Below are 12,126 nucleotides of genomic sequence, written 5' to 3'. Positions count from 1 at the left end.
GTATATAGCATTTTTATATAATTTTAAGGAATATCTTCATTTCAGTAGCTATGTCACTGTTTTCATTTCTAATATTGTTTGTGATTTTTTTTTATCTTGTGGTCAGATTTATCAAAAACTCAATTTTATTGGCTTATACAGAATTAATTTTTCTCATTTTTAGACTTACTAGTTTGTTAATTTCATTCCTTTATTTTTAATCCATCTTCTTTTCTGGTTTCCTCGGTTATGTTTTGTAGTTTTAAATGCATCTTTAATTAAATTATTTACTTCAAAATCTTCTTAAATTTTTTTTAAGAAAATGCTTTAGAATAGTTAAAAACTTTTGAATAGTACCTTGATTATATCACCTGTGTTCTAATATAAAGTGCCTTCATTATTATTTGTTTAAAAAGGTTTGTAATTTTAGATTTGACTTCCTATGTATCCTAGGATTATTTAGAAGAGTTTTATAAATATCTAGCTGGATCACTTTTTCCTAGCTCTCTTTTGTTAATTTTTATTTTGCTTAATTTTAGTTAGATAAATAACCTGTATACATATTTCTTTTTTGAAGTCATTGAAGTGTAGTCAGTGGTCTAATACTTACTTGAGACAAAGATTCATACCACATCAAATTTCTTAATTATTTTAATTATTTTTGACACTTGTATTCTAAAAATTATGTATGTTCCATAATTTGTTTACTCATTCTTCTAATGATGGACATTTAGCTTGATTGAATTTGTTTGGCCAGTGTAAAGAAATATTTCTATGAACATACTTGTATATATATCTTTGGTTAAAACGGGAATATTTCTGTAGGATAGATTCCCAGAATGGACACACATCCATTTATAGTGACATAAACTAGCTGGAATAATTCTATACATTATAGATTTTATTTTATAAATAATGAATATTATTATAATATATTCAGTTCAGTCGCTCAGGTGTGTCCTACTCTTTGAGACGCCATGAATCACAGCATGCCAGGCCTCCCTGTCCATCACCAACTCCCGGAGTTCACTCAAACTCATGTCCATTGGGTCAGTGATGCCATCCAGCCATCTCATTCTCTGTCATCCCCGTCTCCTCCCGCCCCCAATCCCTCCCAGCATCAGACTCTTTTCCAGTGAGTCAACTCGTCACATGAGGTGGCCAAAGTATTGCAGCTTCAGCTTTAGCATCAGTCCTTCCAATGAACACCCAGGATTGCTCTCCTTTAGAATGGACTGGTTGGATCTCCTTGCAGTCCAAGGGACTCTCAAGAGTCTTCTCCAGCACCACAGTTCAAAAGCGTCAATTCTTTGGCGATCAGCTTTCTTCACAGTCCATACATGACCATGGGAAAAACCATAGCCTTGACTAGACAGACCTTGGTTGGCAAAGCAATGTCTCTGCTTTTTAATATACTATCTAGGTTGGTCATAACTTTCCTTCCAAGGAGTAAGCGTCTTTTAATTTCATGGCTGCAATCAGCATCTGCAGTGATTTTGGAGCCCAAAAAAATAAAGTCTGACACTGTTTCCACTGTTTCCCCATCTATTTCCCATGAAGTGATGGGACCAGATGCCATGATCTTTGTTTTCTGAATGTTGAGCTTCAAGCCAACCTTTTCACTCTCCTCTTTCACTTTCATCAAGAGGCTTTTGAGTTCCTCTTCACTTTCTGCCATAAGGGTGGTGTCATCTGCATATCTGACGTTATTGACATTTCTCCCGGCAATCTTGATTCCAGCTTGTGCTTCTTCCAGCCCAGCGTTCCTCATAATGTACTCTGCATATAAGTTAAATAAGCAGGGTGACAATATACAACCTTGATGTACTCCTTTTCCTATTGGGAACCAGTCTGTTGTTCCATGTCCAGTTCTAACTGTTGCTTCCTGACCTGCATACAGGTTTCTCAAGAGGCAGGTCAGGTGGTCTGGTATCCCCATCTCTTTCAGAATTTTCCACAGTTTATTGTGATCCACACAGTCAAAGGCTTTGGCATAGTCAATGAAGCAGAAATAGATGTTTTTCTGGAACTCTCTAAGACTATATATGTTAATATTATATTAATACACATTGCATATTAATATAACATCAGTATATAATATTATATATCATCTCTACTGAAATTTAATTTTTATTACCTTAAGAAATTTTGTTTTCAAGCCATGTCATTGTCTCTCCATTCCTTCTCTCCTGAGGAAGTAATTCATCTTCATTTTTTAAAAAAATTTCAGGTCACATTCATAAGCATTCGCAGCAACCTTTGATTACATATGAAAAATACAATGTGACAGGCGATCCAAAGAACATAGGAGGATCCCGTTCTTTACTCCTTCTGAAGGTTCATGGTAAGTTACATGTATAATATTATTACTACTTTGTGGAATAAACTTAACTTTGTGGGATAAATTTAATGCTGGCTAGATTGAGAATGATAACAGGCACAATTTAGCAAATATCCATAAATCTTCCAAGTTTAGGCAACAACATTTGCAGGTAGCATTTTCTATCTTAATGTTTGCTATTTTTTCACAAAAAGAGAGTAGGGGTATTTCAGTGGTTTTAACCCTGACTTATATTAAAATCACCAGTGGAGCTTTTAAGACATTTATCAATAGAATTTTTTAAAAAGTACACTAGTTGTTTCTAATTGCAACCAGGATTGAGTATTATTGGGTGAATTAACTTTTATGAGACTTTAATTATGCCATTTATTAAAATAAATGGTAATAAATTAGTAGTTTGTGATTGTGATTGTTTAATTATAACAGTAGTTTGGTTTCAAAGCTTCCTTGGTGGCTAATATGGTAAATAATCTGCCTGCAATACTGGAGACCCGAGTTTGATTCCTGGGTTGGGAAGATCCCCTGGAGAAGGAAATGGAAACCCACTCCAGTATTCTTGACTGGAGAATCCCATGGACAGAGGAGCCTGATAGATTATTGTCCATGGGGTTGCAAAGAGTCAGACACAACTGAGCAGCTAACATTTTCACTTTGTTTCAAAGATGTAATTTTTGTTGTTGTTGTTGAAGAACTGGTCAATGTACAAGTATTTGAGGGTATCCAAAGTAACTCAGTGCTATCATTATGTATCATACTTAAAAGGAAGGGAATCAAGTTGGAAGAGCAGCAGCCTAGAAATAAGGCTCTGATGTACTCTGGTTGTACAAGTAAAAATTGATTCCATTTGAAAAATAGTCCAGTTATTGTTGAAAAATGAGTTTAAAAATAGGAGAATAGTATAAGTGTCTATACTTTTATAAAATATTAATACTGGCAGGGAACTTTCCTTAATTGGTGTATTACCTTTATATACTCCAGAATTATCCATTCTAGTGGAAGTTTCAGTAAAACTTGAAAATATCTTTATTGTTGTTATTTCACTTCTACTAGTAGCTCTGGTTGAGGAGCAATTGGATTCAGAAATAATGTGCCTATTTGTTTTCCATTATGTTTAGGAGTAAAATGTGAAATGATTCTGAGATAGCTATAGATAGGCTGTATTAATATAATGATTAAGAGCACAATTAATTAAAGACTGACTTATAACCTTGGGCAAATTACTTAACTTCTCTGTGCTTTCCTTCCCCATACAGCAAAACTGGAATAATAACTGTAAATATTTTATAGGAATTGTTGTTAGGATCAGTTAGATTAATATGCATAAAGTACTTGGAGACAGTACCTGGCATGAAATAAGAGCCTTGAAAGTGTTAGCTATTAGAACTAGTAGTGATGGTAAAAGCATTGATATTTAGGTTGCATTTATTATGTCAGCTGAATGTATTTTGTTGATTGCTTACATTTTCTAAGCATTTGGATTGGTCATTTAAGAAACAGATTAATTAGATTGTGTTGTCAACCATTGCATTTTCTCACCTGTAGGTGCCTTAATGTTTGTGGCATGGATGACTACTGTTAGTGTAGGTGTACTGATTGCCCGGTTCTTCAAACCTGTTTGGTCAAAGGCTTTATTTGGTGATGCAGCTTGGTTTCAGGTAGGTGGAGAAATAGTCTAATGCAATTTCCATATTACTTGAATGTTGCAACCTAAAAACATATGAATTAAGTGGATTTTTGGGTGGTTATAGTTGTAATTTTGGAATCCTTATAATCTCTTTTTGCCCTTTGGTTTCCTAACCAACTGAGAATAGACATAAGATATTTGATGGAGATAAAAATAAAGACAGCTTTATGAAGGATCAGACTGAGTTGAAGAATGTGTCATCACCATGTGTGTTTCTTTGGAACACAGACCTTGAGTTCATGTAACATGGTCTTGAGTTACGTGTCTAGTTGCAAAAGAAGATTAGAAGAGCATTCACTTACTGCACTGAGTACAGATGGGTCCAAGAAGGCAGTGCATGCATGCTCAGTCATGTCTGACTTTCTGCGACCCCATAGACTGGTAGCCCACCAAGCTTTTCTGTCCTTGGGGATTCTCCAGGCAAGAAAATTGGAACGGGTTATCATTTCCTTCTCCAGGGGATCTTCCTGACCCAGGGATCAAACCTGCATCTCTTGTGTCTCCTGCATTGACAGGTGGGTTCTTTATCAGCTGAGCAATCAGGAAAGCCCAGGAAGGCAACAAAGCAGAAGAAAGAAGCAGTGGTTGCTCACTATGCTGCAAAGCAGTGGTCTGTCCTCTGGTTGATGGGCTAGTGAAGGTTAGGCAATCCCTAGTGTACTATTGCCTGGAAAATCCCATGGATGGAGGAGCCTGGTAGGCTGCAATCCATGGGGTCATTAGGAGTCGGACACGACTGAGCGACTTCACTTTCACTTTTCACTTTCATGCATTGGAGAAGGAAATGGCAGCCCACTCCAGTGTTCTTGCCTGGAGAATCCAGGGGATGGGGGAGCCTGGTTGGCTGCCGTCTATGGGGTCACACAGAGTCGGACACGACTGAAGTGATGTAGCAGCAGCAGCAGCAGCAGCTCATCAGTCAGTTCAGTTCAGTCTTTCAGTCATGTCCGACTCTGTGTGACCCCATGGACTGTAGCATGCCAGGCCTCCCTGTCCATCACCAACTCCCGGAGTTTATTCAATCTCATGTCCATCAGGTTGGTGATGCCATCCAGCCATCTCATTCTCTGTTGTCCTCTTCTCCCACCTTCAATCTTTCCCATGATCAGGGTCTTTTCAAATGAGTCAGCTCTTTGCATCAGGTGGGCAAAGTATTGAAGTTTCAGTTTCAACATCAGTCCTTCCAGTGAATACCCAGGACTGATCTTTAGGATGGACTTGTTGGAGCTCCTTGCAGTCCAAGGGACTCTCAAGAGTCTTCTCCACCACCACAGTGCAAAAGCATCAATTCTTCGGCGCTCAGCTTTCTTTATAGTCCAACTCTCACATCCATACCTGACTACTGGAAAAACCATAGCCTTGACTAAATGGGCCTTGGTTGGCAAAGTAATGTCTCTGCTTTTTAATATGCTATCTAGGTTGGTCATAACTTTTCTTCCAAGGAGCAAGAGTCTTTTAATTTCATAGCTGCCGTCACCATCTGCAGTGATTTTGGAGACCCCCCAAAATAAAGTCTGTCACTGTTTCTGCTGTTTCCCCATTCTATTTGCCATGGAGTGATGGGACCAGATGCCATGATCTTAGTTTTCTGAATGTTGAGTTTTAAGCCAACTTTTTCACTCTCCTCTTTCACTTTCATCAAGAGGCTCTTTAGTCCTTCTTCACTTTCTGCCATAAGGGTGGTGTCATCTGCATATCTGAGGTTATTGATATTTCTCCTGGCAATCTTGATGCCAGCTTGTGCTTCATCTGGCCCAGTGTTTCTCATGATGTACTCTGCATAGAAGTTAAATAAGCAGGGTGACAATATACAGCCTTGACTCATCAGTCAAGATCATGTGTGTCCTGTGTAGGTGGGAAGAGAAACTGAAAGTGTCCTTTTTCATGCTGTCCCTTCCCTGGGGGATGAGGAGGCAGTCTTTTAATAGAAACATGGGCAGGGGTCAATAAATACCCCTCAAAACAAAATAAAACAAACCTTACCTTTCATTTGGCATGGAGTACGGATATTTGCATATACAGTGAAAGATCAGCAAATATATGTTGAGATAGAATGTGCATGTCTGCTTGTAGAAAAAAAAATATTGCTTATTGTAACAGTTTTGACTTTAGAAGAAGGTATTCTTGAAACTTCATATAAATTTGTAGCTTTTTAGATTTGCCTTGTCTAATATCATTTCTCAGTTTTGGCCGGCAGTGTTAATCTGTTTTATTTGTTCTCACTACTGATTGTCGTATGTCTTGCTCCTGTCTGTCTCTGCCTTTGATTGTTGTCTCTCTCTTTTTTCTCTTCTCATGTGGATTTTCCCAACTGGAAAACTCTTAGTCTCCCTTTCAACCAATTCAAGTCCTCCACTGTCTTCAAAGCTATAATATCTGCACATATTGCCTGACTATAGGTCCCACTTTCTGGTGACTTTCTGGTGACTATAAAGTGTTAAAAAACACTTTAAGTGGTTTTTAAGTGTGTATATCTATACTATATTTAGTGACCATAGGTCCTACATTCTCTGGGGTAGTTTTGGTTTGCACCAGTTACCCTGAAATAATCCACTGTCAGTGCCCATTTTCACTCTGAGTATTCTTCTTGTTTGAATAATGAATTATACATTTCAAATATGTTTCTCTTATCTGCTCAATTAAATCCAAAGCTCCCCAGGAAACAGTACTTTCTGTTTCCTTGCCGTTTCATTGTAGGTAACCAGTGTGCTTGGTGGTAGAACTTAATAAATGTGTTTGGAAGGAAATGAGTTTGGCAAGTAAGTGCTCTCTCTGTGTGAAAATATCCATTCGCGCTGTTCTGTGCAGGTGAAGTCTTGGCAGATGCTTTTGAGTGATGAGGTTGGCAGCTTAGACTTTTCTTTAAAGTTCAGTGGTATAGTAAGATTTTTTTTAACTGACAACAAATTGTGGTTAGATGTCAATTGAATGGATACCTTATGTGGATCTCACCCCGTGACCTTCCTGGTTACACCAGCCTCTTTTCTTTTGTGGTTCTCTCTCTTCTCATTTGTCATTTCACTCTTACAGGTGCATCGAACTCTCATGCTCACTACTGCTGCCCTCACCTTTATTGCTTTTCTTCTGCCTTTTATTTACAGAGGAGGCTGGAACTGGGTAAGTCGATCTTAAACACAATGGTTTTTTAAAATTATATTCATGTGTTTAAAATTCATTTTGATGCCAAAGGAGATTGCTATTTTTTTTCTCAATTGATGCATAAGAAGATATATCTTCATGTCCCTCTTTCTCTCCTTTTTGAATCATCTGATGAATGTTTCATGGTGTCAGGGATGGAGTTAGAATATTAGTGCAGATTACTTGGTAGTGGAATGTATTTTTAGATAGTCTTAAATTTTAACTATATACTATATAGCTCTAATGAGTTTTCTCATTATAGAATGGTGAAAGTTGAAAGCCTGATATCTAAGGAACATGGACACTTTAAGTGGTTTTCTCTAACACTGTGACTATCACTGTTAACATTAGTTGTATTCCTACTATGTGAGCAGCTGTGCTAAGTGCTTTACATGTGCTATCAAATTTAAACCTCAAATAAAGTCATTACCGATGATAATCCCGTGTCATTAAAGAAGAAATGGAGGCTTATTCTCAAATGTGGATCTCAAGTTTAGACCTTTACCTGACTTGGAGACTCACACATTCAGCTGGCTACTCAGAAACCCAACTTGTGTGTCCAAGACATCTCAAGCAGTTCCCTTCTTGGGCCAAAACCTTGGAATTATTCTCAACTCTGCTCTCTTGCACACCCTGTCAATTCCATCAGGGAATCCCACTGTCAATACATGTCAAATAACAGCACTTTAACCATCACTGGTACTGCTTGGTGGATTTGAGCCAACATCATCTTTTTGCCTGAACTGTTACAATAGGTACCTAATTGGTCTCTCTATTTCAACCCTTGCCCATCTACAATCTGTTTTCAATCAAGAAGCAGAGTGATTTTTAAGAAATGTAAATCAGATTATATCATTCCTGTGCCCCAAACTGGTTTCTCTAATGTCTCAATTATACCCCAAGTTAAAGCCAAAGTCCTCTATGACTGGTTCCCAGCTACTCTCTGGATTGGGCTTCTCTTCCTTTCCTAACCCATAGCTAATTTAATTTCACATTTGGCTAATTCTCAGCATGTTACTGATTTACAGTCTTTACAAAGATTCTTTCTTTTTGCTTGGTCATGTGTCCTCTATTCCCTTACCTTCTGCAAGTCTTTTCTTAAATGATAGTTTCTCAAAGAGCCCTGCTCTGCTCTATTTTTTTTTCCTAAAGAAATGTTTACCTTATGTCATTTAATATAATTTACTTAAATAATGTATTTTTTCTTTTGTCTTCTCACACTAGTGTGTGAACTCTATGAGAGATGGGATATTTATGGGTATGTTTGCTAGTGTATCTATAACACTCAGATCAGATTCTGGTATGTGACATGTCAGTAAATATTTATCAAATGAATGAGTGAGGCTTACTGAGAATCAGAGGTGCACCTAAGGTCAGAGTCTGAGTTTCCAGTATACTCTTCTAGTTCAACAGCCAGTCAGAATTTGATATCAAAATTTAACATTTCAATTTGGGCTGTTGCTATAAAGGCAAATATGGATGAAACTTGGGTCACAGATATTACTAGGAAACCTCATTTCTGCTTTTTAAGTATCTTGAGACTGGTCAACCTATTTTTTAAAGGAAATTATGAAGATTTTCTGATATGACTTGAGACATTGGGACTTTATTTTCTCCAGGTACTTGCAACAAGTGTAATGCTTACTTTATAAACTTCATAGCTTGTAGTCTTTGGAGTTGTGACAAGGGTGGTAAAAAGGTAAAAAGCATAATTCTATAGCTGGACCCTTGGATTTGAATCCTCATGTCATCACTGATTACCTGGGACACCTTGGGCAAGTTGCTTAGCTTCTCTGTCCCTCAGTTTACTCAAATGAAGATAGTAGAGGATCTATCTCATGGGCTTTCTAAGGGTTGATAGTTAATTAACTGAATGCACTTAAAATAGTTCCTGGCACATTCTCAACATAAAAGAATTTTGTTGCTGCTATTACTATATTTTATTAGATAGGGACAATTTCCGTCTCCAGAGTCCAGGTTGTAACTTATCTGCATAACTGGGTCCACAGTTTGAAAGTTTTATAGTGCTTGTCTGTCAACTTTTAGTTCCTAATTTGCAGAAGCTTCATATCTTGGCTTAGAAACCATATGGCCTTGTTCTAGGTCACAGGTTTTAGAGCCTACCCAAGCATGGTAGTCGGGGACAACAGACTGAGATATCCCTCTATCTAAATGTATCATAGATTAGAGCATCTTTGTAATCCTTCTCTTAAGTTTTTAAATGCCATGACTGTGCAAAGTGGTCCAATCCCACTCTCTGTTGATTTGAGCCGACACACATCACTGAGGGAGGAGTATAGCTGAAACTATCAAGATGCCGAGTTGATGATTTTTCTTGGCTGAGACCTGTGAGTGGCTAGGCTCTGTTAAGCCACATGGGTTGTTCCTGCTGCTAAGTTGCTTCAGTTGTGTCTGACTCTTTGTGACCTCATAGATTGTAGCCCACCAGGCTCCTCTGTTCATGGGATTCTCTAGGCAAGAATACTGGAGGGGGTTACCATGCCCTCCTCCAGGGGGATATTCCTGACCCAGGGATAGAACCTGCATCTCTTATGTCGTCTGCATTGGCAGGTGTGTTCTTTACCACTAGTGCCACCTGGGAAGCCCAAGCGACATGGGTTACAAGAAATCACATAGAACCTTTGGCCCTGGGAAACAGAGGTCTGAACAAATAATTACAATACACTGAGTTGATTGTTCCTTAAATGCAGATACTAACTAGTCTTCAGTTCAGTCACTCAGTCGTGTCTGACTCTTTGTGACCCCATGATCTGCAGCATGCCAGGCCTCCCTGTCCATCACCAACTCCCAGAGTTTACCCAAACTCATGTCCATTGAGTTAGTGATGCCATCCAACTATCTCATCCTCTGTCGTCCCCTTCTCCTCCTGCCCTTAGTTTTTCCCGTCATCAGGTTCTTTCCAAATGAGTCAGCTCTTCGCATCAGGTGGACAAAGTATTCAGCTTCAACGTCAGTCCTTTCAACGAACACCCAGGACTGATTTTTAGGATGGACTGGTTGGATCTCCTTGCAGTCCAAGGGACTCTCAAGAGTCTTCTCCAACACCACAGTGCAAAAGCATCAATTCTTCATTGCTCAGCTTTCTTTATAGTTCAACTGTCACACCCATACATGACCTACTGGAAAAACCATAGCCTTGACTAGGTGTACCTTTGTTGGCAAAGTAATGTCTCTGCTTTTTAATATGCTATCTAGGTTGGTCATAACTTTCCTTCCAAGGAGTAAGCATCTTTTAATTTCATGGCTGCAATCACCATCTGCAGTGATTTTGGAGCCCCCAAAAATAAAGTCTGACACTGTTTCCTCTGTTTCCCCATCTATTCGCCATGAAGTGATGAGACCATATGCCATAATTTTAGTTTTCTGAATGTTGAGCTTCAAGTCAACTTTCTCACTCTCCTCTTTCACTTTCATCAAGAGGCTCTTTAGTTACTCTTCACTTTCTGCCATAAGGGTGGTGTCATCTGCATATCTGAGGTTATTGATACTTCTCCTGGCAATCTTGATTCCAGCTTGTGCTTCATCTGGCCCAGTGTTTCTCATGATGTACTCTGCATATAAGTTAAATAAGCAGGGTGACAATATACAGCCTTGACATACTCCTTTTCCTATTTGGGACCAGTCTGTTCCATGTCCAGTTCTATCTGTTGCTTCCTCACCTGCATACAGGTTTCTCAAGAGGCAGGTCAGGTGGTCTGGTATTCCCATCTCTTTCAGAATTTTTCACAGTTTGTTGTGATCCACACAGTCAAAGGCTTTGGTGTAGTCAATAAAACAAAAATAGACATTTTTCTGGAACTCTCTCACTTTTTTGATGATCCAGCGGATGTTGGCAATTTGATCTCTGGTTCCTCTGCCTTTTCTAAAACCAGCTTGAACATCTGGAAGTTCATGGTTCACATATTGCTGAAGCCTGGCTTGGAGAATTTTGAGCATGACTTTACTAGCATGTGAGATGAGTGCAATTGTGCGGTAGTTTGAGCATTCTTTGGCATTGCCTTTCTTTGGGATTGGAATGAAAATTAGTCTTTGGTGGGCTTCAGATGGCTGTGCTGGTGTCAGTGGTCATCTAACATACTGGTGGAAGGGGGCAGCATTCTGCGATTGGATCCCATCACAACCATTTATGCACTGTGTGGACCTGGGTGCATTACTCACCATCTCTGAGCCTCAGTTCCCTCGTTCATGGAAGTGGGATATTGATAACTAACCATTGGGCATCAGAGTGAGCATTAGTGACAATGTGTATAAAGTATGTGCCTGGCATACACACTCAGTGAACAGTGTTTATTATTATTATTAAATGTTTACGGCTAGAGAAAAGCCCCAAGAAACTGCTTCTGTGTGTGTTATTTTTAATTTGCGGATTTGATGGACAGGATTAATACCATTAAAATTATGTAACTTTGTTCAGCGTGCAGGTTATCACCCATACCTTGGTTTCATAGTGATGGTTTTGGCAGTTCTTCAGCTTCTTTTGGCAGCTTTCAGACCACCTTTACATGACCCAAGGTACTTGTAGTCTTTATTTATAAATGTTCTCAAGGTAGATATCATTAATTGTCAAGCCAATTCTTTTTTTTTTTTGCATTTTATAAAATTCAGTGATAAATTATAAAGGTTTTAAAATGTACTTCAGATAGCTGATGCCTAAGCAATAAGGGAAATTATATGCTTTTTTTTTTGAAATGTTTATTTTTATTTTTTTTAAAGTTATTTATTTTAATTGGAGGATGATTGCTTTACATTATTGTATTGGTTTTGTCATACACTGACATGAATCTGCCCCGGGTGTACGTATGTTCCCCATCTTGAACCCTCCTCCCACCTCCGTCCCCATCCCATCCCCCTGGTTCATCCTAGTACACCAGCCCCGAGCATCTTGCATCATGCATCTAACATGGACTGGCGATTCGTTTCACATATACTTTTTATTCTCTTGGGAATTTATTGTAGTTCCATC

At 38.6% G+C, this 12,126-nt stretch overlaps 1 protein-coding gene across 3 annotated transcripts in view; it reads left to right on the top strand.

The window, feature by feature from the left end:
- Window positions 1-12,126, top strand: part of FRRS1 (ferric chelate reductase 1) — a 57,711-nt gene that overhangs the window by 40,748 nt on the left and 4,837 nt on the right. For all 3 annotated transcript variants that reach the window (XM_055403027.2, XM_055403025.2, XM_055403028.2), the window contains exons 9-12: window positions 2,210-2,323; window positions 3,863-3,975; window positions 7,035-7,121; window positions 11,578-11,675. In XM_055403027.2, coding sequence (XP_055259002.2) covers window positions 2,210-2,323; window positions 3,863-3,975; window positions 7,035-7,121; window positions 11,578-11,675 — 412 coding nt within the window. The remainder of the gene's footprint in view (window positions 1-2,209; window positions 2,324-3,862; window positions 3,976-7,034; window positions 7,122-11,577; window positions 11,676-12,126) is intronic.

Source organism: Moschus berezovskii, chromosome 4 (genome assembly GCF_049115385.1).
Source record: "Moschus berezovskii isolate FMDL1 chromosome 4, NW_MosBer_1.0, whole genome shotgun sequence".
Taxonomy (NCBI): domain Eukaryota; kingdom Metazoa; phylum Chordata; class Mammalia; order Artiodactyla; family Moschidae; genus Moschus; species Moschus berezovskii.
This window is presented reverse-complemented; position numbering and strand designations above follow the sequence as displayed.